The 27,710-nt window shown below is 45.0% G+C and overlaps 1 protein-coding gene across 1 annotated transcript in view; it reads right to left on the bottom strand.

Annotated features, from left to right (window-relative positions):
• Positions 1 to 27,710, bottom strand: part of KSR2 (kinase suppressor of ras 2) — a 349,744-nt gene that overhangs the window by 139,533 nt on the left and 182,501 nt on the right. The window contains exons 6-9 of the mRNA XM_084819248.1: positions 22,160 to 22,229; positions 13,885 to 13,968; positions 11,818 to 11,885; positions 7,942 to 8,066 (exon numbers count right to left, since the gene is read on the bottom strand). Of these exons, the coding sequence (XP_084675374.1) occupies positions 7,942 to 8,066; positions 11,818 to 11,885; positions 13,885 to 13,968; positions 22,160 to 22,229 (347 nt within the window). The remainder of the gene's footprint in view (positions 1 to 7,941; positions 8,067 to 11,817; positions 11,886 to 13,884; positions 13,969 to 22,159; positions 22,230 to 27,710) is intronic.

The raw sequence follows: 27,710 nt of genomic DNA, 5'->3' as shown, positions 1-27,710 counted from the left end.
ACAAACAAACAAATAAATAAATAGTTTATTTATATTTATTTATTTATTGCATTTATAGCCCACCTTTCTTCCTCCTTAAGGAACCCAAGGCGGCGTACATGGTCCTCCTTCTCCTCCGTTTTATCCTCACAACAACAACTCCCTGAGGTGGGTTGGGCTGAGAGTGTGTGACTGGCCCAAAGTCACCCAATGAGCTTCCATGGCCGAGTGGGGACTAGAACCCGGATCTCCCAGCTCCCCGTCCAACACTCTCATCACTGCACCTCACTGGTGTAATGGTTAGAGTGTCTTATAAGGAGCTCTTCTCTTAACCAATTAGTTCCACATGTGTGTATTAATAGGTGTGTGTTTAACATCTGTGTGTGTGTGAATGTTCACGTGTGTGCACACATTCACACACACAATTTAGGATGGGCAAGCTGCCAGGAATTCTAGGACACTGGCTTATGCGGCCATCAGAAACATTATGCATCATCCATACAGAGTCTCTTAATAAGGAGATCAAATCGCATGTAAATAAATTGGTCTTTCCTTTATCCTTAATACACAAACACATGCAACTGAAAGGATGGGACACTTCAGCAATCCTACAATCTCTTCTGCAGCAGGTCGCTCATTTGCTCTCTTCTGTTGTGCTTCAGGAAGGCAACATATGATACAGGTAATGGAGAGGTCGTTATTTTTTAAAAGTCAATTAATAAAAGTGGTAATGATATGAACTTAGATTTAAGCTGTCCACGCGAGACTAAATGTTGTACCTCAAACATTGACCTTTGTTCTTTTATCAGCTTTGCAAAGCAAAGGACTCATTGGAGGATTGGCATCCAGAGCGATTGGAAAGGAAGACTTGGTAAATATATATATCAGGAAATATATGTCAGTACATATAATCATTCACTCATGCCTGTATCTTAACACATTTTAGAAATTAGAGGGTGAGGAAGACAAATAGAGCAAGAGCTTGAAAAGTAGCTACTGGGGGGAGGGGGGAAAGCAGTTTGTACAAATGCTGCACAGGTGGAATGCAAATATATGCAAAAAAGGCCTACACAATGTGTACGTCAGGGCCCTCTATTTTGAGACGCTGAAGGATCTGGCAAGCAGTTTCAAGGCAACTGTGATGGCTGGAAAAAGTCTCCTTCTAGTATAGCGGAAGTTTTAATTCCCGGAAATATGAACTCTCGAGAGCAGGGCTTGCCCAGGAGGACAGGAGGAAAGCCTGCCCCTTCCTTCAAGAGCTAACTTGAGGATCTAGGAGCTACATTACCCCAGATCAGACGATTTGTCCAGTGAGCCCACTATTGTCTCCAGGCAGGGGACGGGATTTGTAGTTCAACCCCAAACAACTCGTGGTCAGGGGGAATGGGGTAGGGCCAGAGGAAGGGGGCGTGGCCATCTAGGGAACCCCAGAGGACTGGTTCAGGAAGTCCCCCCCCCCGATCTAGGACCTCTTGCTTCGTATGAATATGTCATTGTTTACATTTCCCTAACCACGCCTGACATCAAACACATGTGATGATTTCACATAACATGAAGTAAAATGATCTTCCATGTTACAGGAGGGACAACATGGAGCTGGCTTTCCAGTGGGAATACCCTATGACACATAATGTCTACCTGTGTCCCAAGAATCAAGTTCACTTGATATTCTTTGCTCATCCAGTGTGTGGGGTTTCCCGCCTCTTTTCCTCTCTCCTCTGCTTGCTCCCTCAAGGGACCTTGCCGGATTCTTCTTCTGCTGAACCATCTTGCCGCTTAAAAGCCCCTGTCCCAGCCCCCAACAGGTTTCTATTTAGCGTCGACCAGATTTGCTGAAATATATACCAGCCCCTTTGAGATTTGAATTGGCAGGCCTGCCTGGAAACCCAAAGAGCCATCTGCAAAGCTCTGGCCCAGCAGATGGCTGAACAGACCAGCAAGTAAACTGGGAGATGCTATTTCAAAGCAGGAAAAAAAACCTGGCCAATTTCCTCCCCCCCACCCCTTCGTTTTGTTGCAGTTGCTCCCGTTTCCATGGCAGACAAAAATGGGCCTCACTTTCTCCCTCTATCCCTCCTTCTCTATCAGTTTCACTAATGGGTATAAACAGGAATCTAGCCTGGAGACACGTAAATTCCTCCCTGTGGTTCGGGAGTCAGAGATTTGGCTATTGACTAGGGATGGACAAATCAGTTTATTTTGGTTCGTGTCAGTTTCATGCATTTATTTAAAAGCCAGTTCCTGTTCCTGTTCCCACAGTCTTCTTCCCAGCTCAAAGGAAACCTGTTTCAGGTTTGCAGCTGGAGCTAGATTTGCACAACACTGATTGGCCAGTGCTTGTGTCAAACATAAAGTTGTTTCCAACCTTCTCCAAGCAGGACTGCACACAGCGCAAATTGGCTGACCCTTCTGTTACTCATGGAGTTGCCCTCCTGTTTCTTGAACCAGATTTTTTTCCAATAAGGAAGGAAGAAAAGAATGCACCAAACAAGAGACAGATCCGATAACCATGCAGGCGCTTTAAAAAATGAGATCTAAAACAAAGTAGATGTCCTGCATGTATCATGGAAGGAGAGGTGAGTATTTGCACTGAAATGGAGTCATGTGTGTGTATTCTTTGAGGAGAAGACCAGGATCGGGGAAAGGGAAGCAGAACCTGCTCCTGTTTCCATGTACATCCATATGCAGCCTAAATTCAAACTTCAGTTGATTAGTTGGTACAGGCAATCTTACAGCATAATCCTATATATTTCTACTCAGATGTAAGCCCCACCAACCCCTTCATGGATCACTGCCTTGTTGTGGCGAAGGGGCTTGCGTAACTCAGTGAAGCCATAAGCTATGCCATGCAGGGCCACCCAAGACAGACAGGTCATGGCAGAGAGTTCTGACAAAATGTGGTTCACTGGAGAAGGAAATGGCAACCCACTCCAGTATTCTTGCCAAGAAAACCCCATGGAATGTATCACAAGGCTAAAAGAGATGACGCCGGAAGATGAGTTCCTCAGGTCGGAAGGTGTCCGATATACTACTGAGGAAGAGCAGAGGGAATTTCCAAGTAGCACCAGAAAGAGTGAAGCGGCTGGGCCAAAGCCGAAAAGACACTCAGCTGTGGATGTGTCTGGTGGTGGAAAGAAAATCTGATGCTGTAAAGAACAACATTGTTTAGGAACCTGGAATGTCAGATCAATGGATCAAGGTAAGCTGGAGGTGGTCAAACATGAGATGGCAAGATTGAACATAGACATCTTGGGAATCAGCGAACTAAAATGGACAAGCATGGGCGAATTTAATTCAGGTGACCATCATATCTACTACTGTGAGCAAGAATCCCTTAGAAGAAATGGAGTAGCACTCATAGTCAACAAAAGGGTGGGAAAAGCAGTACTGGGGTACAATCTCAAAAATGACAGAATGATCTCAGTAAGAATCCAAGGCAAACCATTCAACATCACAGTAATTCAAGTCTATGCCCCAACCACTGATGCCGAAGAAGCTGAGGTTGATCGGTTCTATGAAGACCTACAACACCTTCTAGAACTAACACCAAAAAAAGATGTCCTCTTCATCATAGGGGATTGGAATGCTAAAGTAGGAAGTCAAGAAATCACCGGGATAACAGGCAGGCATGGCCTTGGTGTACAAAATGAAGCAGGACAAAGGCTAATAGAGTTTTGCCAAGAGAACACGCTGATCATAGCAAACACTCTTTTCCAACAGCACAAGAGGCGACTCTACACATGGACATCACCAGATGGTCAATATCGAAATCAGATTGATTATGTCCTTTGCAGCCAAAGATGGAGAAGCTCTATACAGTCAGTCAAAACAAGACCTGGAGCTGACTGTGGCTCAGATCATGAGCTTCTTCTTGCAAAATTTCGGCTTAAATTGAAGAACGTAGGGAAAACCACTAAACCATTCAGGTATGACCTAAATCATATCCCTTATGAATATACAGTGGAGGTGAGGAATAGATTTAAGGGATTAGACCTGATAGACAGAGTGCCTGAAGAACTATGGACGGAGGTCCATAACATTGTTCAGGAGGCAGCAACGAAATCCATCCCAAAGAAAAAGAAATGCAAGAAAGCCAAGTGGCTGTCTGATGAGGCTTTACAAGTAGCTGAGGAAAGAAGGGAGGCGAAAAGCAAGGGAGAAAGGGGAAGATATCTCCAACTGAATGCAGAGTTCCAGAGAATAGCAAGGAGAGACAAGAAGGCCTTCTTAAATGAACAATGCAAAGAAATCGAGGAAAACAACAGAATGGGAAAGACTAGAGATCTCTTCAAGAAAATCGGAGATCTCAAGGGAACGTTTTGTGCAAAGATGGGCATGATAAAGGACAAAGAAGGCAGGGACCTAACAGAAGCAGATGAGATTAAGAAGAGGTGGAAAGAATACACAGAAGAACTATACAGGAAAGATCTGAATGTCCCTGATAGCCATGATAGTGTGGTCACTGAACTTGAGCTGGACATCCTCGAGAGTCAAGTCAAGTGGGTCTTAGGAAGCATTACTAACAACAAAGCTAGTGGAGATGACAGTATTGCAGCTGAGCTATTTAAGATCCTAAAAGATGATGCTGTTAAAGTGCTGCACTCAATATGCCAACACATTTGGAACACTCAACAGTGGCCACAAGACTGGAAAAGTTCAGTTTACATTCCAATTCCAAAGCAGGGCAATGCCAAAGAGTGTTCAAACTACCACACAATTGCACTCATTTCACATGCCAGCAAGGTGATGCTCAAAATTCTACAAGCTAGGCTTCAGCAGTATGTGAACTGAGAACTACCGGAAGTACAAGCTGGGTTTCGAAGAGGCAGAGGAACTAGAGATCAAATCGCCAACATTCGCTGGATCATGGAGAAAGCAAGAGAATTCCAGAAAAACGTCTATTTCTGCTTCATTGACTACGCTAAAGCCTTTGATTGTGTGGATCACAACAAACTGTGGCAAATTCTTAAAGAGATGGGAGTACCAGACCACCTTACCTGTCTCCTCAGAAACCTGTACGAGGGTCAAGAAGCAACAGTAGGAACCAGACATGGAACAACCGATTGGTTCAAAATTGGGAAAGGAGTATGACAAGGCTGCAAATTGTTGCCCTGCTTATTTAACTTATATGCAGAGTACATCATGAGAAATGCCAGGTTGGATGACTCATAGGTCGGAATTAAGATTGCCGGGAGAATTATCACCAACCTCAGATACGCAGATGATACCACCCTAATGGCAGAAAGCGAAGAGGATCTAAAGAGCCTCTTGTTGAGGGTGAAAGAGGAGAGTGCAAAAGCTGGTTTGAAACTCAACATTAAAAAAAACTAAGATCATGGCATCTGGCCCCATCACTTCCTGGCATAGAGAAGGGGAAGAAATGGAAGCAGTGACAGATTTTATTTTCTTGGGCTCCAAGATCACCGCAGACAGTGACTGTAGCCATGAAATTAAAAGACGCTTGCTCCTTGGGAGGAAAGCTATGGCCAACCTAGACAGCATAGTAAGAAGCAGAGACATCACCTTGCCGACAAAGGTTCGTATAATCAAAGCTATGGTTTTCCCAGTAGTAATGTATGGCTGTGAGAGATGGACTAAAAGGAAGGCTGAGGGCCGAAGAATCGATGCTTTTGAACTGTGGTGCTGGAGAAGACTCTTACGAGTCCCCTGGACTGCAGGGAGGGCAAATCAGTCAATCCTAAAGGAAATCAACCCTGAGTGTTCATTGGACGGACAGATACTGAAGCTGAAGCTGAAATATTTTGGCCACCTAATGCGAAGAGAAAACTCTCTGGAAAAGACCCTGATGCTGGGAAAGACTGAAGGCAAAAGGAAAAGGGGACGGCAGAGGATGAGATGGCTAGATAGCATCACTGATGCAATGAATATGGACTTGAGCATGCTCCGGGAGAGAGCACAGGACAGGAAGGCCTGGTGTGCTATGGTCCATGGGGTCACGAAAGAGTTGGACATGACTGAACAACAACAACGAAGCCCCACTGAATCCAATGGGACTTACTCCCAGGTAAATTTAGATAGGATTGAAGCCTAAATCACTAAGACTAAATTTTAATGGGTGAAACAGAAAATTAAGGGCATGCCTATTTTTTCTGAGTCTATTTTGGTTCCGGTGTGTTACTGCAATAGGCCAGGGGTGGGGTGGGGTGGGGTGGGGTGGGGTGGGGAATTGTGTCATTCATGGTGGCTGGCAGCACAAGGAGCTGGAGAGCACCAGTGAGTTTGTTCCTCCACCCTCAACATTTCACACTTGAAATGTGAAAGAGGAGAGGCAATTTTGCGTCCTCTGCACCCACCCAAATCTAGACCAGAAATGTGGGTTCTAAATTGAAGTTCATTGCAACTTTAATCTGATCTTCTTTCAACACACAGAAGCCCTATATTATTATTATTATTATTATTATTATTAATTTATTCTTAATTAATAATACAATTATTATTAGCCAGATGTGTGACAAGCATAAATTTGGTACATAAAGTTACAAATGCTACATTTGTTTAAAAGGGGGGATGCATTTCTTTCTGAGAAATTATTTGGCTCAGTGGGGCCTGACCTATGAAGTCTTTCTAGTTCTTCATTTTCTGAGCTCTGACTTTCTCGGGTGGCCTCCGGATGAACTTTTAATGCCCAGTTTATGAAAGATGCTCTGGCAGCTGCCTGTACTTCTTAGGAACCTGCTGGCACAAAGGCAAAATTGTCACTCCAACATTCACCATCCCTAATGCTCTAGTGTGGCAGTTGCTGGCACAAAAGACAGACCCGAAGCCTCAAAGCAGCTTGGCAGTGCCTGCCTTTTCCTCTCCAAATTTCAGCTCCACACTCAAGATCCACAGATGAGAATGTTAGTAGCTGTTTCAAGAGCAACAAAAACAGGTGTTTAAAAGGGCCTTAATTCAATAATGCAACTGCAAAATCTACTTTGGCCAGAATGCTCATGCGTGTTACATGTGCTTCTCTGCCACTTTCGATTCGTCAAATGTTCACATAAACCAGGAGTGGGCATCATGTATTCCCCCCGCCCTTCCAGTCTCTAGCATGACCCCTGTTGCATCACTGAAGTTTGGCAGTGCGGAAGCAGCTTGAGTATGGCCTGTCTGGGGGGTAGTGTCCCCTGGGCTCCCCAAAGTTGCCCATCCAAAAAGCCATCCAAATCGGTGGCTGTCATTACATCTTGTGGAAGTGAATCCCATAGTTTCACTATATGCTGGGTCCTTCCTTTGATCTGTCCTGAATCTCCCACAAATCAGCTTAATGGGATGACTCCATTGGTGCTAGCATTATGAGAGTGGGAGAAAAATGTCTCCCTATCCACTTTCTCCACACCGTGCATAATTTTATGCACCTGTATTATGTCCTCCCTCCACTTACTCACCTTTTTAATAAGCAAAAAAACAACAATGGCCTAGACATTGTAAGCTTTCCTCATACGGGAGTTCATTTCATTAATTACATTTCTATACCACCCAATAGCTGAAGCTCTCTGCATGGTTTAGCAAGATGAAAAACCATTAAAATACATTATACAAAGTGCAAAAACATTTACAGGCAAACATATAGACAGACAGCACACACAAAGAAAACATATATCTAAAACAACTTCAAACTATCAACAATAAGACAAATCCAGGACTTGATTAAAACCTCATCATATGCTGTCAAATGCTTGAGAGAATAGAAAGGTCTTAACATGGCACTGAAAAGTTAACAGTGTTGGCACCAGGCAGGCCTCATTGGGAAGATCATTTCACAATTGGGGGGCCACCACCAAGAAGACCCTCTCCCTTGTTGCTGTCCTCCGAGCTTCCCTCAGAGGAGGATCCTGGAGGAGGGCCATAGATGCTGAACATAGTGTGCGGGTAGGTTCACATCATGAGTTGCTCTACCCCCTGGATCATTTGGGTTGCCCTTTTCTGGATTGTGGAAACAACCTTGCAACATCTTACCTTGTTGATTTTGTTGGTTTTGGGAAGGGTTTGGCTGATGTGCAGATCGGAATATCTGGGGGGCTTCCGCAAGGGGTTGTTGATATCACATGGCACAGATTCTGTCCGGACTAATCTTGCTGGATTTTTTTTTTTTTTTAAGAGAAGGGGAAAGAAAGACAGGATGGGGGAAAAACAGAAAGAATAAGATCAAGGCTCTGACTCATCGTTAGTTCAAAAATCTAAAGGACACCTTGCTTTGAAGTTCCTGGATGCTACCAGCTCAATCACAAATTACTAATCAAACTTTCCCTCTGCCTAGGCTACCTATATGAACATATGAAGGTGCCTTATGCTGTTAGACAATTGCCCCATCCTCTCCAATGCTAGTCTCCTCTGGCTAGCGGTGGCCATGCAGGGCCTGAGGCAAGGATCTTTCCAAATCATGTTCCTCGAGAGCCTTTTAACTGGAGACACTGGGAGTTGAACTGTGGCCCTTTTACAAGCAAGGCATTTTTTTCTAACACTGAGGTATGCCGTGTATTTTCCTCCGACATGTCCTGCCGTCGTCTTAGATCAAACCAGACCCAGCTGTAGCTGAATTATATTTTCCGAGCCATCTTGAGCCAATCAAAATGCACTTCTAGGCAACTCTCTTGTGGTTGGTATGTTTCTCCCAGAATTGCACATGGGCTCTCTTTGAGGAATAGAAGACGTGGATTAGAGCTGCACTTTAGTGGAGCCTTTCTCCGCTTAGATCCCCAGATGTTGTTGGACTACAACTCCCGTCACCCCTGACGATTGGCCATGCTGGCGGGGGATGATGTCAGCTGCAGACCAGCAATGTTCAGGGACTTGAGGTTGGGAAAAGATGCTCTAGGGAGTCCCTCTGAGGTATAATTATCCTTGTTCACTTTGCTTCCTTAGAGACAGAGTGATTTGGTGTTAAGGACTGCTAGAACCAGGAACCCATGGATAATTGTGGGGCTAGCCAGTGGGGTGAGCTACAAGAGATAGAGGTCATAAGGTTCCTTGGGCAGGAAAGTGTTCCTAAACCCCTTCCAATGCACCACAAACTTCAGGGGCTATATCATATAAACCAATGCATATTACAATCACCATAAGCATGCATTGAAAGGGGTGTGTGTGTGTGTGTGTGTGTGTGAAAGAGAGAGAGAGAGAGAGAGAGAGAATCTAGCTCCTTTACCAGCCGTTAGAGGTTGTTTCACAATATACATTGAGCTGCTCTCTTAACTCACAAGAGCAATTCTGTTCCAAAGAAAGATGAGCATTTTGGATTGTTTCCATTTTACATGCATACGCTGGACCATTTTCTTCTGATGTTATATTTATTTGCCCTTTATCAGTGTAGAACCAAATTTTGCCCTTTGGTCATCGCACTATGAGCCATGAGAGTTCCCATTTTTTACAGTCTGTTACAACCTTCCCCCTCACAAATCGTTTTGGGCCATCAGCTCATTGGCTGCCCTTTCCAGATGGTTAATTAATATGTCGAACAGTCAGATCATAACGCAGGCTGTTGGAGCGCTCCAGTCTCCATTGTGAAAACTGACCATTGATGCCAAGTATCTGTTCTCCATCTTTTCACGCCATTACAGATCCATGGTGGGGCCTGGTTTCCTATCCCATGATTCCTAGTTCTCTAGGGGTTGCTTTTACCTACGCTCAAGCCTGACTACGAATTTCTTCCTGCTGTCACTTTAAGCTTCTTGTAGTTACTTTCAAGGGCCTTCATGCTTTCGCTTCTGTATATCTATCATCTCTTCTTTCTCTAGACGCTGTTCATTTTACTGGTACCAATCTTTAGCATAAGATTACCTTATTTGTTCTCTACATCAGGATCCACTTCTATCTGAGTTATGACTCTCCTTCTCTGTTTTTTTTCATTTAGGCTTCAATCCTGCTCATACTTACCTTGAAGAAAGTCCCACTGAATTCAATGAGGCTTATTTCTGAGCAGGTGTGCATAGGCTTGTGCTGTTAAGCACATCTGGTTCACCCCAGTTTATTCTGTTTGACCTTCCTGCCCTTTTACTTTACCTTCCTTTCTTCCCAAATGCCCATCTCTAGATTGTAAGCCTGGGAATTGGCCCTTGTGTGTTGTTTTTGAATTCTGTATAGCAATAATAATAATATGAAATGGAACGAGAAACAAGGAAAAAGAGGAAAAAGAAGAGGAAAGGGGAAGAGGAAGGGGGAGGGGGGAAGGGGGAGGGGGGAGGGGGGAAGGGGGAAGGGGGAAAGGGGGAAGGGATCCTCAGACACAGAACTGAGAGCCTAGTTTTCAGGAAGGGGTGACAAAGGACATTCACAACAGACCTCATTCATGTCTCATGGATTATCAGGGCCACATGGCAGCAACAAGCTGTGGACCTACTCCAAAGAATGCAAGGGCATCACCTAGGGGACGTATAGCCAGGAAGCAGCAAGGGATCTCCTAGCCTTCCCAAAGTGTCACTGTACTCCTTTCCTTGCTCCACCCACCTGAAAGCCAACTGCAGAAACCTTATTACCAGAGTGTCCACACACTGACAAGTACTTCCCCCTCAACTCTTATCAGTCCAACCTTTACATCCACCCAGCTCCCATTCCTATCCCAGCAGAATATCTTCTCACCTGAATGGGCCCTGGAGTGATTCTGCCCAACCAGACCTAGCCATGGGCTCTCCCTGACATCAGAGGGCTATGCATCCTGTTCAAATTGGGCTTTTGCCTGAGCAACAGCACTATTCACTGGATACTCTGACTCAGCACTGACATTTGGGGAGCTACAGCAAATCCCAGATTCTGATCATCGGCAACAGCCTCTCCATATTCATTAGAGTGGTCTATGCCTGTCCTTTTCCTGGACATGAATGGCCACCAAAGAGCAGCCCAGGGGCAAGTGCCAGCCACTGCAGAGCTCACCTGAATGCTCTCAACATTTTAAATCTTGCCACTGAAGACATCTGATTAGACACAATACGCAGCTCATTAAAAGCATTTAGCAAATACAAGTATTCTCAGCAAAGGTGTATTTAGCAAGCAGAAAACATCAGCAGTCTCATTACAGCCAAATGAAATGCATATTTCGGAGTCTGGGTTTTCAAGCATCCCCCCTCCAGGTAATCACTTTCACATGGGGAACACTTTAATGAAAAAGCAAAGCTGTTCCTGGTGAGAGAAGCTTCCCTTTGGGGGCCTGTAACTCTTCCTCTCTATATGCATGAAGTGCTCTCCTGCAGAGAAGGGAGCACAGTGTTTTTGCAGAGAGAAACGCACAAGCAAACTTCCACCTGGCTGGCTCTGCTACTCCATGTAGCAAAAGGAGACATATCATGGACTAAGAGCAACACAAAGTAGAAGATATGAGGTACCCAAGTGTCTGCCTTTTCTTTTCCTCAAGAATGCCCCTGGGAACTATATTATGTCACAATGTAACTTTATTCTAATGGACTTTGAGAGAGAGAGAGAGAGAGAGAGAGAGAGAGAGAACAAACTCCACCTTGTATTTATTTAGTAAGGCCACCATGTGAAAATTCTTAGAATTCTCTGCCCCTCAGCCCAAAAGTTGCTGATTATCTCCCTTTTGTGGGGATAAATGGTCCCATGAAAAGGAGTATTCAGCCCAGCTTTTTAAAATGTATGCAATCAAAGTATTTGCTTCTAAATTTGTGAAAGGGCAGAAACTTGAAAGAAATGGGAAGTCATTACTGCAGGCAGACGAGAGGAAGAAGCAAGGCAAAGCAGTGGCACTAGAAACCCCAGGAGATGTGATGAGATGTAGCTGCTCAGTGTGCAAAGAGAAAAAGAGCTCTGGAAGGCAAATGTAGCTCTCTGTTCTGGGCTACAAAGGCTGCGGGAAGACTTCAGACCCTTCGTGGGAGCTGCTCTTACCTCCACGGTGGATGATCAGCAGGTGACATGGGGGGGCCTCTTTGGTACATTTGTTGTGGCACTTTAGTCTGAGAGAGAAGTGAGACAAGAACACTTTGAGAACCAGCATGCTGTAGCGGTTATAGTATCAGACTAGGTTGGGGAAGACCCAGGTTCAAATCTCCCTGTAGCCCACGAAACTCATTGGGTGACCTTGGGCCAGTGCCTATATTTCTCCCACCTGACCCTCTCAGGAAGACCAAATCAATAGCCTGTGGCAGTTTTTTTGCTCCAATCCTGTGTCTCTGTGAGAGAGTGTGTGTGAGAGTGTGTGTGTTTGAGAGAGAGTGTGTGACAGAGCCCCTTCATGGATCACTGCCTTGTTGTGGCGAAGGGGCTTGCGTAACTCAGTGAAGCCATAAGCTATGCCGCGCAGGGCCACCCAAGACGGACAGGTCATGGTGGAGAGTTCTGACAAAATGTGGTCCACTGGAGAAGGAAATGGCAACCCACTCCAGAGAGTGTGTGAGAAAGAGAGTGCTTGTTGCTTTCGTACCTGGCTTTTAAGCTTCCCAGAAACATCTGGCGGTGACTCTTGACCACAGGATATTGTAATAGGTGGACCTTTCCTCTGAGCTGATCTAAACGGACTCTTCTTATGTTCTTAAAGGCATGCCCTCTGACATGGAAGCGCTCTCTCTCTGTAATCCTTGATGTGTGTGAATTGGTTGTGGACCCAGTGGTCATCAGATGACTCCTGGGGGTTCCTGATGGACCTGAGGTCCATTCAGAGCAGGGATGGGCTGAAGGCAGATCTCCAGATGATTTGGACTTCAACTCCTAGCATTCCTGACCAGTGGCTATGCTGGCAGGGGCTTACAGGAGGTGACATCCGAAACACCTGGAGATCTACCTTCTGCCCACCCCTGATTTAGAGTCCACTCAGAGTAGAACTTTTAATGTACTGACTCACTCCCTATAGAATTCCCTGCCAGTTGATGTCAGGCAGGTACCAACATTGTTTTGTTTCCAGCAACTTGTGAGGACATTTTTTATTTAAACAAGCTTTCCCTCACTGACCATGTATGTTTTTATTGGCATGCCTTGATTTTAAATAGTTTGGATTTTTTTTTCTTTACTATTCACTGCTCAGGACTCTTTTTAGATATAGAACAGGTTATAAATTTTGTGAATAAATAAATGAGGGCATGACACCTCTCATTATCTATGCTTCACATATTCTCAAAAGCTGATCCCTTTGACTTGGAAAAGAAATATAAAGGCTCATCTTACTGATCTTAAATGAAGATGCGGATTGATAGCTGTTTAGTCCAGCCATATATGTGGGTGCTAACGAACAGAAATTTAGCCTATGGGGAAGTCACATTTCTAATCTTGGCACTTGGCTGCCATCTTTAAAAATCTTTAAAAATGGTAGCTGTAACTAACACGATGAATAAATGTTGGCAGCTGTCACAGCTAGGAGCAGCAACCATGGAACTATGTCCTGATGCTCTGAGTGATCTACAGGATGAACTATTCCCTGGGTGGTGAAGTGTTCCTAAGCTCAGGAGTGACTCCACCAACCCCTGGTACCCCATGACTTGGAAGGACTCCAAAGGCTCCCAGATCAAGCTGGTCTTTTGCCTTTTTAACAATGTCTTATGACTCTCTGGCTCCCTGGGGTCCAGCACAGACCGCATCAATGGAAACAAAATCCAGCATTCAACGTGCTGTTTTTCTGCATCTCGGCCTAGGCCATTTTGGTGGCATCTTGAATACAACTCTAATTCTTCTGACTCTGGAAGAATGCCCATGCCCCATCTGCCCGAGGGGAGGCTGACCCTGCATAAATCTCACACATTTTTGTATGTATCTCACACGTTGGGTGGGGTGGGGGGAGCTGGAAGAAAACCAAGACCCAGAACCTTATGTTCTTGAGCTGCTTTTGGGTCTTTGGGATAAAAGAGCTGACTACAAAGAGCCAGATGTGCTCAACCAAGTAAAACCAGAACTCAGCTGCAGTTATCTGCTATATCAGCGTAGGGGAGGAGGGCATGCACAAAACCTATAGCAAAGGAGACCTACTTGCAATTTTTACATTTCAGTCCAAACAGCATTCCTTTTCCACAGACAGTGCATGTCTGAGACATCCAATACTTGGTGGAAAACCTGCAGCAAGAGAGAGATTGACCTCTGTTAAGTCTTAAGCAAAAGTTCTTCCCCATAACAGGAGCAACTGTTATTTAATAAATCTGTTTGCTCTGTGGTCTCCCAAGCCCTCGTTCCCCCAGTCTCCAAGACCAGGAGTGCTTGAATTGCTTATTGATTCTGGTTTAGTAAGTCAATGCAAAGCAATTATGTAAGCCCTTGCAGTTCCTCTTAACTTGAGTGAGAATTTTGAGCATGTACAATATGCTGCAGTGTTTCCTTCCCTGCTCCCAAGGCAAACAAAAACACCAGGAATTCAGTCAATCAACTTTATGGCGGTTTACAAACCTTCCATCAAACCAGCCAAGCAATGAACATTTTAGGATGCATAAAACACAACTGAAATACAAAAGACACTGTTGCCTCTGCTACACCACACTACCCAGAGTAACTCTTTGCCCTCTGAATTGTTTCCTATTGATCATGGTGGATGCAGAGAATTTTGCAAGGTTTTCCCTCTCGCCTTGTCACCTGGTTATCCTTTGTGTGTCTGCCCAGAAGAAAGAGACATGAAACAGGTACTGAGCAAAATAGGGCACAACTTGATTTAACTATTTACCACAGGGGTGGGGAGCCTCAGGCCTGCAGGCCAAATCTGGCCCTCCAAAGTGGGGTGGGGATCCGACTCCTCACTTCTCCAGCCTTTACTCCCTGAGAAATCTGAAACGGCCGCTGGCCCTTTAACATCCAGAGATAGCATCTGTGTGGGTGGAGCTTCCAGAAAGACTCTCCTGGCCTGACTATGCTCCTGGTCAATGCTGGAGTAACTGGTGAGTACTCTGGATCCAGAACTTCTGTCCATGGTCCTGAAACTGACTCTAGACCTAGATGTGACCTATCAGCCTGTCCCTCCTCACCTGAGCTGACAGTAGAATCCCAAATGGATTCTATTCAAGTTCCCGATTGCAGGAAGGGTTCTATTTGTGATGAAGTCAATAGAAGCAGAAACCCCCTGCAGACTTTCCCACCCAACACACGGCGGCCAGGGACCGAGGTGGTAGTGCCAGCATGCAGGAGGACATTGGAATGGGGCCAGCGGATGGGGACCCTGTCCTGTGGATTCATGTTCATGTATCCTATTCAGACATAATGCTTGAAGAGTGGCCACTATAATGAATTAACACAGAGGATATCCATAGCTCTACCGATCTTTCTCATCAAACCCAGGTGAGGCAGCAGCTGTTCTGAATCTGTGCCTGGGCACGGTAATGGACTGGATGAGGGCCAATACACTGAAATTCAATTCGGACAAGACAGAGGGGCTGTTAGTGGGTGGTTCGTCTGCCTGGCTAGGTGATATTCAACCTGTTCTGGAGGGGGTTGCACTCCCCCTAAAGGATCAAGTTCGTAATTTGGGGGTGCTCTTGGACCCAGAATTGTCACTTGAGGCACAGGTGAACTCAGTGGCACAAAGCACCTTTTATCAGCTTAGACTGGCATACCAACTATGCCCTTATCTGGACAGAGATAGCTTAGCTACAGTTATCCATGCTCTGATAACTTCTCGTCTGGATTATTGCAATGCATTATACGTGGGGCTGCCTTTGAAAGTGGTCCGGAAACTTCAGCTAGTCCAAAATAGGGCAGCAAGGTTGTTAACAGGGACTGGCAGATGATATTGCATTACGCCAGTACTTTTCCAGCTGCACTGGCTGTCAGTCCATTTCCCGGCTCAATTCAAAGTGCTGGTATTAACATTCAAAGCCCTTAATGGCTTGGGGCCAGGTTATATGAAGGATCGCCTCCTCCCAGATGTGCCTGCCCCAACCCTAAGATCCTCAGCGGACCTTCTCCATGAGCCCCTGCCAAAGGAAGTGAGGCAGGTGGCTACTAGGAAGAGAGCCTTTTCTGCTGTGGCACCCCAGCTGTGGAATGAGCTCCCTAGTGAGGTTCGCCTGGCACCTACTTTGTATTCCTTCCGGCACCAGGTGAAGATCTTTTTATTCTCCCAGGCATTTTAGCTTCCTAGTCTTTTAGCTTTGGTGTTTTAAATCTGTATTTTAAATCTCAGCATTGCTGCCAGGTTTTATTCTGCTTACATTGTTATATTGTGGTTTTAATGCTTTTATATTGTATATTGTTTTATCCTGTGCTTTTTGGCTTTAATTTTTGTGAACTGCCCAGACAGCTTTGTCGATTGGGCAGTATAGAAATGAAATGAATAAATAAATAGCTGTCCTAAATCCTTGTACAATATGCAGAAATTAGGAATGGGGTGAAAGAAGTGACACTAAAAGCTCTGAACTTTCTCAAGGCAGAGACAAATGTCTGTCCGAAAGCCACTCAATGTGCCATGAACTAGGGATGTCAGAGGAACCCATTTTTGTGGGGGTTGGGGGTGAGGTAGAACTCAACAAGGTTTCCTTTGTTCTGCCTCTGGACTTCGGTCCATTTTCTGCATACTGGCTTGACTCGATCTGCATTGAGTTGGGCAAGTTCATGGATTTTCCAGGTTTTTAAAAATCTGCACAAATAGAGATTTTTGCAAATTGCGCCTGCAATTTGAGCAAATCTCTATTTGCACAAACAAAAAGTGTGCAAAAAGTTCCTGGATTTCGGGGGAAAAAACATGGCTCGGCCTGCAAATGCGAGGTGAGTTGGGCATGCTGGGGAACTCCGTCAAGCCAAAAATGAAATGGATTTCCCAGCGATGGACATCCCTACCGTGACCAGACTTTCGGCTCTCTTTTTTAAATGTCTGTGGAATTGCCACAGCTTGCCCGCTGGTATGCTGTAGGCCCCAGTCTGGTGCTCTCCAGATGTTTTGGACTACAGCTCCCATCAGCCTCTGCCAGCATGGTCAATTGTCAGGGATGGTGGGAGTTGGGATAGTAGTAGGCACCAGATTGGAGAAGACTGCTGGATAATCCAGAGCTACCACCTCCTCCTGTTATGGAATGGAGAAACCAGCTACTGGTTTTCTCATATGGGAGGAGGGATGTATGAGAAATTCATCTGGATTCATTTTTGATTGGGATTTACCCAGTTTGCTCCTTCTGGATCAAACACGGACTCGGACACAGTCTGGGGCTGAAGTCCGTACACTTCTGAGCTTGCAATGTGGTTTGCAGACACCAAAAATGTGTTCCATAGCATGCACACATTTGAAAAAAGCACATGAAAAATGTGTACTTTTGAAAAATGTGCACAAATACACTTCAATCAATGGGAAAAGAATGTGTACATTTCAAAGATGTGCACAACTGATGAGCACATTTGGGAAAATACACACAAAAATACGCATGATTTTCACGTGGGGAGAAATAAAGCAAAGCTCGCGGTCTGATACAGACTCGACTTGGAATGACCTTCAAGCCAGGATTCGGAGAATTTCAGTGATCTCAAGTTTTGCTGATTTGCACATCCCTAACTGGGAAGACAATGTGCCACTTGCTGGGCCAGCATCAGGTGTCGGCATTGCCAGACTCCTGCTGAGATCCAGCTGGGGGCCGGCTGTTGAAGCCTGGAGCCCCCAGGCCCTGCTGCTTCTCCATGTTGTTGAAGCCTTTTCATCTGCCCATTCTGAGCATGGAAGTGTGAGAAGATGGCGCCGCTCCCTCCACTGTCCTTGTGCTCTCCCTCTGGGTGGTTGGGCAGAATGAGCCTGAACAGAGAGGGCAAGTGATGAGAGTGGCGAGGAGAGGGCAAGTGAACGGGAAGTGATGACAGCAGCAGGAGGAAGTGGGCCAATCAGGCAACTTGACCAATGGTCAATTCATCTCAGGCATGGCTCCTTCCATGTTGGGCATCTTACCCAATGGCCACTCAAAACTGGAAGCCAACACTAGTCACTCCACTGTAGGGCTATTTCTTTCCCCAAAGTGCAAGGAGGCAGCAGTAACAATGGTGCAGGTGAGCTGGTTCCTTATGCATGAAGGTTACCCAGGTGGCCACACCCCCTTCTCTTGACCCTGCCCTCTTTCCTCCACCAGGTGGCTTCCTGACTTTCGTGCACTTTTCCCCGCACTGTAAAAGGTTGAAATGCCTCTCCTGAATCTTAGCTACTGGCAGTATGAGCTTTCACTTACAACTTGCTGGCATTTTTAATTATTTTGGGCCCACCCCTTTTGTCCCTGGCCCTGCCCCCTTTGACTCTGGCCCCACCCAACACTGCAATGCAGCTTCCTGGAGCATCTCTGAAATGGAATTTGGCACTTATGCTGAAAGAGGTTTCAGCACGCCTGATATAGGGGCCTTTTCTATCCCCATTTCTTCCAGGAGAGAATGGAGGGAGGAATGCTTACATGAAATTTACTCAAGGTCAGTAGGCTATTGATAAGGTACAGCGGTTTTATCGACAGCAGTTGCAGCCTTATCTAAGTGACATCAGAAACTGAAATAGTGTTTTGAATGGGCTCTCTCGAGTCTGAAGTAGATGGTGTGTTGGGGGGGGGGGTTGCCACAAACACACAGCCCTCTACTTATCAGCACTCTGTTAACTCTGGGTCAGAGATTATAATGCTGCAAATTACACAGCCCAAGCAAAATCCAGACAAGAGTCATCGTCCCCCCACCCTCTTTCCAAATTTCTCTCACTTGGCATTAGGCATGGCTCCTTCCACATTGGGCGGGGATGTCCTAAAGCAATTTGGCCTCAACCTATATTGTTAATGTATACGTCACCTTTCAAAATAAAAGGTTTCTCGAAGTGGCTTACATGACTATCATAAAAACATTTAAAATCAAGCTCCAAACATTGAACTTAAAAGAGTCCAACCCATATTACAATTAGAACAGAGCAAAATGACAGTAATCCAACCCTTCATTTCAATTAAAAAACAGATTTTTTTTAAAAGGTCTTTCAAGTCTTCTTAAAAGCAAATTGGGAATGGGCCCAACACTCCCACCGATGGAAGGATAGTTTCTAGCCAAACTAAATGATTACGAGAAATATTCTGTGCCTGTTTTAAAGCTGTTCTTGTTTTATTATGTTCCTAGATTTTAACCTCTATTGGGCGGTATAGTAACATAGCAAAACAACAGAATAGAAGCGATAGAAGCCTGAGATGGTAGAGTTGATTTTATCCCTTCAGACTGCAGGGGAGTGGGGGGTGGAATATCATTCCTTAATCCCCCTCCACAAGATAACCAAAACAAAATCTTCTTTGCAAGTAAAACAAAGCAGTGTATCAGTGATCAAGGTTCTATATAGTCCCTGTTGTGCTAGTTTTCTACTTGCAGGAAGCATTTTACGCAAGGAAGTGTTTTTTTTGGGGGGGGGTTAAGCGTGATTTTCGCACCTCCGCTCTGATGTAGTACAGTCCATTCTACCACCTCAGCGCACTGCCACTTCTTTCCCACCTCATTTGATTGCACTCAGCCACTTAGACTGCCGTCCTAAGCACACGTCATTCCTGGGAAGTAAATCCCATTAAACTCAATAGTACTTACTTCTAAGCAGACATGTGTATAGGGTTGTGTTGTAAGCAGTGGCATAGTGATAAATGTTGAAGTGCAGACACTTATTGTGACAGTCTGCATAACCACGCCCCCAAGGCCACCAAAAATGCAGGAAGCTGTGTAGATCCATATTAACAAACCAGTTCTAGTAGTTTTCATCTCGACCAGGAGGAGGTATTTTGTAGAGCTAAGGGGTCTTCATTGCCCATTCAAGACCCGGTCACCCCCAAATACGTTGCATTAGAACAGGGAATAATATATTGTTCCTAGTTTGAGGACTGCAGCTAAGCTGAGAGGGGAAAGGGAATTCTGAGGGGGCTGATGTCAGCATCCCTGCTAATCCAAAAAATGCTGGCACTGCATTCCTGTGAGCCCCGGCTCTGCTATGCCACTGATTGTAAGTCCACCTTTGTGACATTTACAGAGGCATTCAAAATTACAATTTTGGGACTTGTGACAACTGAAAATAATCAGGGCCAGCTCCAGATTTGAGTGGGTCCTCAGCAAAGCACCCTCTTGTGGGCCTCTGTCTATATTGGTGGGTTTACCTGGCAGGGGCAATGAGTGTAGCGGGCAGCCATGGACGTTTGTAAGGTTTGTTCCATCTGGGTTTCGCAGATTGGCAGGTGCCTTTCGTTCCTTCATCCGTGCATTGACAGAATCAGATTTTTTTTTTTTCCGAATTTGCTTTCGTGCAAATGTGCACTTGCATAAATTTGCACATGCGGAAATGCACAAATTCTCCCCCAAATTCACAGTTTTACACTTTAGCCTATTGGGGAAATGTGCAGTTTTGGCTGGGTTGTTTATATTGTGCATATTTTCTATGACACAATTTGCCCAACATTCGGGAAAGTAAGAAAAACAGTACTCAAGTCTGCAGAATCCACCCCACAGATGGAAAGCCATTCCGCTGCAGAATCTGTGGGTCAGATTCATGAAAATCCAAACTCATTTGGTTCTGTTGCAGATTTTCCAGACATCTCTAGTTTTACATGATGCCCTGGAATGGCAATACATAGGGCTGTTGAGTGCCAAGCCTTCAGTGTAGTCACACAGTGAAGATGATCTCTTAATCAATAGCTTTTATTATGCAAGTCAATAGCTTTTATTATGCTAGCCACAGCCAGATCAGCCACACTTCAGGTCACAGATGTGATTTGCATACAGCAACACAGATCCTACTTCTCTAGTCAGCTTTGCATAATACTAATTAGACTTCAAGAGGCTACTTTTGATGAATACACTATGATAGGAAGTTGCAAGGAAAATTGGCAGCTGCCAAAAGTAGGAAACCTGAGTAGCTTTTCCAGGACTGCCCTCAGGGAGTGTCTTCCCCTAGGGACTTCTTTTAAGTGGCAAACCTTTTAGAACTCCTTATAACCTGAAGTTGCTCCTCCCTCGATATCTGCATCTTGAGTCTGTCACTCCCAAGTCCTCCTGCACCATAAGATCTGGCATTCCCATGGATGGAGAGGTCTCTGGCCAGCATTGAGCCAATTGATTAGCTGGCATCTGGAAAGACTCTGCTCTGCCACTGTTGCCTTGCCCTACCTCCTGTGACCTTGGTAGCTCCACCACCCCTTCACCCTCTTCTTCAGCTGACACTGAATCTGTTCCAAGGTCTTTTTGGCGTGCTTCTGTGCAGATGTTGGGCCCAATCCTTACACAGGTGGATTGCGGAAAATGAAAAAAGGGGCTTGAAGGCCACATCTCAGGGCCAGTGGGAGAGCAGGGGGTACAGCAGCTGCCCAGCTAGTGTCAGGGTTGCCTCTGAGCATATAGAGTGGCAGAGCAGTTCAGATTCTGAGGAAGAGTTGCAGAACATGGGGGAGGAACTTTCCCAGGCTTCAGAGGAACAGCTGGACAGAGAGGGCCCCCCTTCACACATCCCTGTGATAGACAGCGAACAGGGGAAGGAGGGGGAAGGACAACCTGAACTCTTAGACGCCAGGTGCAGACGCAGAGATAAGAGGGAGATGGCAGGGGCCGAGCTTAGGCGGTCTGCCCGATTGGCTCAGTGTCAACAGCTGCATCTAGAGGTGTCATGGGAGACAGGGAGATCTTCCACTCCCACCCCTTAAGTAAGGATAGTGTGCCGCCTGTTCCCAAAAGGTGGCCAACTTTCATAGCTTCCCTTTGAACTCCTTGAAGGCTTTTCCTCTGTAGTCTGGGAGTCACTGGCAATTTGCATCTGTATACCTCATTAGAGTAAATGGATTAAAGCCATGGAATAAAAGTCTCTTGTCTGTGTTCTTGATTTGGCTTTTGGAGTTCTCAGCAGGGCAAAAAGGGAATCCTGACAGCTAGTGGTGTAGTGGAGCTGGGGTTCTTAGGGATGCAACCCCAATACTTTATTAGCAGGGACACTGACCTCCTCTTGGTGGAAATGAAAATGGCTAGAACTGGTTTGTTGATATGATTCAACATGGCTGTCTGCATTTCTGGAATCGTTGGGGGCGTGGCTATAGCGACTGTCATGATGAGCTCCTGCCCTTCAACATCTACCACTCCATCACTGAATAAACAAGTTCAAATGACACTTTCACATGGAGTCACATGATCTATCAAGGCAGGGCAGCCTGAGAAGGCTGTGTCTGAGTGGAAGAAAGATGGACAGGAAGAGGGGCTGCTTAAGTCTGATGCTAGGCCTGAGAGTAAACTTTTCTTGCATTAGTAGCATTGGATCTAGGCCAGCAACAGAGAAGGTAAGACCTTCGCTTCTCCTGTTGCAGAATCTCGGTTTTCATACCTGTGTTTAATTGAGTTTCCAAGATCCCGTCGAGGAATTTGTGGGGACCAGCGAGGTACTGAGAGTGTATCTGCAAGACAGAAATCAGAGGAAAGAGAAATGACCAAGGAGGGGATTTAAATTTTTTTCTGCCACAGAAAGGTCTGGCTTATTCCATGTCAAGGATGCTGCTTTGATGTCTCAAAGGATTAAAAAAAAAATTTTTAGAAAGTCATTCTCAACAAGTCTTTAAAAAATGCTGAACAAGTGAGGCCTAGAACAAAATATAACATTATGAGAGAGTAATCCTATGGCCACTAGACACTGTCTAGACAGCCATAGGATTTTTGCATTTCTGGAAACTGAGGCTGCCCAACTTCTGGTTCATAGAATCATAGAAGAGTAGGGTTGCAAGGGGCCTACAAGGCCATTGAGTCCAACCCCCTGCTCAATGCAGGAGTCCAAGTCAGAGCATCAATGGTTCCAGAAACTGCACTCCCCCGCCTCCCATAGCTGGCATGGTTCTTTCCACAACGTCTCCACGCTCATAAACAGAGTAAGGAGAGGGCAAAAAGGGGGTGTTCCCAGGGCTGGGGAGGGGAGGAGACTGCGGAAGCCACTGTAGACAGCTTCCTATCCGGTCTCTGGGCCCCTTCCCTCCTCAAAGCTGCAGCTAGATGAGCAAAAAAGCACATCTAGACACAAATGTCGGGCAGCTGGAGCACAGAGGAGAGGATTGTGTCTGTGCTCCATCTGCCCTGCATTGGATAGGCATCAGCCTCTGAATTCGGAGGCTGACGTTTATCTAGATAAGATTGCGCCTTGAGTGCTCCTACTCAGGATTCTAGCCAAACATGTCCTTTTTTAAGATGCTCCATTCCATTCTCTTTCCCTCCCTGCCCCATTTTTCCACTCCCCCTCCCCCAAAATGTCACTCGATGTTCTGGGTGCCCACTGACCACGCTGGACACTTTGGGGGTTCTTCTGACCCTTAGAATGCTGTTTTCTAAATGTTTTTTGTACTTCTGCAAAGCTTGGGATTTTGCCAAGCTTGCTGGTACTTCCCCTTCTGTGCCTCTGTGTGTATGTGTGTGTGTGTGTGTGTGTGTGTGTCTGTGCGTGGTGCCATTTTGGCTACATAAGGATCAGGACTCAGAGATGAGCTGGAGATTAGTATATAGGATATAAATCAGCCAGCAACTACAATTGAAAAGTTTTATGATGATGGAAATAAGAACAGGAAAAGTTCATTTGGTTTATAGAGAAAACAATATTAGAAAACATTATTTAGAAATGTTTTCCCCCACCCAGGGGTAAAAATTGGAGGAGAAGAGCATGTGAATTACGTAGCTGAGAGCTAAACCAGGCATCCAGGCACTGACTTGTATTTACATACATTTCAAACAGCAGCTCCAAAACTGAAGATATCAAAGACAAAAAACCAGTACTATGATATGGGGTTGATTAATGGGTTGCTGTAACTCTGAGCGGTGTATTACTGCATACATATAAGCATATACGCTAACAGCAAGCTCAATTTTCTGGATGCCAATCCTTACGTAGCCAAAACAGCACCACCTACACCCAAGAGGGGGGTATCAGTAGGCTTAGGGGAATCATGTGCAAATGTACATAAAATATGTAGTAAAAAGAAAACAAAAATCTAAACAAACAAACAAACAAAAACCCAAACAGCCCAGGGACAACTGAAAGTGCTCATTGGTTACTTTAAGCTAACTATTGGGGGTTGAGAAATAGAAAACCAGGCAGGGAAGTGATGTGGAACTGAATGGAAGCTCCCCATGCTGCAACATTTTGTTGTGGTTCCCATTTGTTAAATACTATTGTTTTATCAGTACGTTGTGCAAGAAAAGGGCTGCATACAAAAGGTGCTTCAGCACTAGCTTTTCTCTGGTATTTATCGACACCATTTCCTTGTTCATTTATTACTGAGAACCCAGATGACCGTCATCCCAAAGTGTTCCACACCCATGATTTCTCAACTGACATCTGGTTTTTAAAGAGCTGAATAAATTATTATTTGTAATAATAATAATAATAATAATAATAATAATAATAATAATATCCTGCCTCCTCCCCCCCTTTGGCAAGGAACCCAAGGCAGCTTACATGATCCTCCTCCTTTCCTCCTCATAACAACCCTGGGCTGAGATTCAATGACTGGCCCAACATCACCCAGTTAGATTAATAGCCAAATGGGGACTAGAACCCCAATCTCCTGAGTTCCAGTCCAACACTAACCACTACCCCACACTGAATTAACCATGAATTCTTTCACTTCCACTGCAATTGCAGCATAATGGTTTCAGGTATGAACTGACCATAGGACTATTTTCTCACCCAGGGCAAAGGAGAGGTCTACGACATTCTCAGTAGCTGCACGTATCCCTGCATCTCCAGACTCCAGAGTACCTGCTCATCCCATGCCACCATTGTCGTGTTTTTTAAAGCCACAAAGGAACTGACAAGTCCCCCCCCCCCACACACACACACACACACTCACTCTTCACCAGCAAGTCCAGACTAGTCCGATGACATGTTTGTTAGTTTCATGGGGCTTCAACCTACTTCTGAAAAGGTGGAGTAGGAAGCCTTGTCAATGTTACCATGTATATGCATCACTTTTGGAGTGCATAGGAACACTTTTATTTTAAAAAAGGAAATAAAAATATGCTATTGATGCTTTTTCTGATACCATGATATTTATGGTATTTTAAAATAATATTTGTGTGTTTTACTAAGATGATTATTTTACAGACTTAGATGTGTCAGACTTGATATGGTATTGCTGCAATTTGAAGGCTGCTTAGAATATCGTATAAAGGAAAACAGGGATATTAACTCCTTTCATTTACTGTATTTCTATATCACCCCATAGCTGAAGCCCTGTGGGCAGTTCACAAAAATGAAAAACAATTAAAATACATGATATAAAGTATAAAACCATTCACGGAATGACACAGAATAAATACCACACACAACAACACACATCTAAAACAATTTAAAACCATCAGCCAGAGACAATTAAAGACACTCCTTATATGCTGCCAAATGCCTGAGAGAAGAGAGCAGTTTTAACCTGGCACCAAAAACATGACAATGTTGGTGCCAGGAAGGTAGAGAGAGGGTGTGTGTGTGTGTGTGTGTGTGTATATATATATATAGAGAGAGAACGTGTATATATACACACACACACACACACACACACGTGAAATCAACACTCCCCCCCCCCCCATCTTTGGGCCTGGAGGTTACAGAAGCTGAAGCTTATCAGTAGGCTTTTATGGGCTCTATGGAGTTAGGGAGAAAACATTGTCTGTTTCTCAACTGCTTTTTCCTCTTCTTCAGTGGTGACAGATGAGGACTTGCAGTTGCCTCTGGGGCTAGGGAAGGGTGCTTTTCATCCTGAAGGGCCAGCTTTCCTTTGCACCAGGACAGATAATGTGCAATTGTGCAGGAATCGGATAAGGTAAAATTGCCCAGAGTCTAGATAATACGCCATTGCTTCAGGGGTCCCCGAACTTTTTGAGTTGGTGGACATATTTGGAATTTCGAGAGAGTGTTGTGGCCACTCTCACAGAATGGCTGCCATGGGGGGGGGGCTTGACCATTCATAACACGGCTGCCACCATTGGCATGGCTGGTCACAAAACACTCATTTCCCAGCAGGCAAACTGGTGAAACTATAGGGAAATGAACTTGTCCAAGAACCTAATTACAAGGCAGAGGTAGAGTCTGAGCACAACATACAATCACTCTTTCGAATTCAAATGAAGATGGTGCTGGAGAACAGCATTTTGCTTTGCAGCATGCCAGCCTTCAGTTATTTTAAAAATCTTAATAAAATAAAAATCAGGAGGGTCAAGGGGCAGGCACATGGGGGCACCACATTGGAGTTCCCACGCTTAGAAGTTCAATAATATGCAATCACCACTGAATAGAACTAGTGCTAGTAAAGGGTTAACTTAAAGGGCGGGGGAAACCATTCGTTGCTATCTGGAAGCACTCCAACCCTTACTTAATCTTTTCCCAGCCACTCTTGTGGGTTCACTCTAAGTCTGTCCATATTTAGGCAAGGCTTGGAATATACAAATGAAGAACTGGAAAATTGTTAAGCTGCCGGAACGCAGCACATCTCCTTTCAAACACACACAGCTCGTCTATCCCACAGAGATGCCTCTTGTGCTGTGGTTTGAGAACCAAGAATTAGATTCATTTTTTTTAATTCCATCACAATAAAATCTCTTGCTGCCCAAATGCTTGACATTAATTCCTACCCACTCCACTTCTGACCAATTGGAATAAAGCCTTCCATGACATTTTGCGGATTTTGGCTTGTGATAACAAACAAATATGTTGTTTGCCCAAGATAATGACTTAGAGAAAGATTACTTGGGCACTGCTCTGGACAGTTTTCTTCAAGGCAGAGGGGATCTTGATACCAATAGAAAAGCAACAGGGATTCTCTGATTGCTACTCATGGGGGATATAAGCCTGGGCTACTGAAATCTGGCCACCTATAGCCACCAGCGGGATTCCAGCAGTAACCCCAGGTTTTGCTGTGCATACCTGTCAATCCTTCAGCAAACAGGCTTCCAATGTTATTTTATATATATAGGCTATGAATGCCTCTGTTTGCTTTCATATCCTATTTTAATATTGCAGGTTGAGGTGGTTTCAATTACGTGCCATTTCGGAAGGTTACATTTGCATGCAACTTCCTGTGTGGAACCAAAGCTCCCTTTACTGCTTAAGAAGAGCAACCCAGGAGGGAAAAAAAGTCATCAGATATGTGTTCAATAAAAAGGACTGCTGGGTGATAGCTACATGGGAACCAAAGGACTGGATTGGGCCATTCAATTCACCATTCCAATTCAAACAAGTGATCAGTTGGATCCCCGAAGGAAACTCATAAGCAGGGCTATTCTTTGACCCCAAAAGGTGGTTGATATTTCCTGAACATGGAGGTTTCATTCTATGCTGCTTTGGCTAACTGCTATTGACAAGTGGGATTTGCAGCTAAGGGAGCAATCCTGTGCACATTTAGACAGAAAAAAACCACCCTCCTATAATTCTCAGCATAGCTGGCTGGAGGGATGCTGGGAGTTGTTTAGACAGAAAAAAAGAGTCCTACATACATAGGATTGCACCCTAAATGTTGGAGTACTCCTGTTCAGGGTTTCAGCCAGCAATGCCCCTTTCAAAGATACACCATTCCACAGACCCCTCCCCTGGTTCTCCATGTTTCCTCCTTCAAGAGACGCACAACGGTCTGTGGCTGCTGCTTATACTAAGTCCTCACTGAACTGTTTTGGGTCCCCAGTTAGTCCCCCCACCCGTTCCAAAGCTTCTTTTGGCTCCACGAACCTTGGGGTTCCTCAAAACCAGCTGCTACCTCCCTTTTGTGTGTGGATGGTGCCATTTCAGCAGCCTAAGAATCCATGCTCAGAGAATGAGTTTGCTATTAGTGTACAAGATATAGACTTATCTAGCCTCTGGTAGGTTTCGGGACTATGAACAGCACTTGTTAAGAACTTGGGAGATCCTGCTA

Source organism: Heloderma suspectum, chromosome 13 (genome assembly GCF_057233095.1).
Source record: "Heloderma suspectum isolate Gila_16-S chromosome 13, 16-S_ref, whole genome shotgun sequence".
In the NCBI taxonomy this organism is placed as follows: Eukaryota; Metazoa; Chordata; class Lepidosauria; order Squamata; family Helodermatidae; genus Heloderma; species Heloderma suspectum.
Note: the sequence above shows the minus strand (reverse complement) of the source record. Positions and strands in the feature narration are given on the sequence as shown.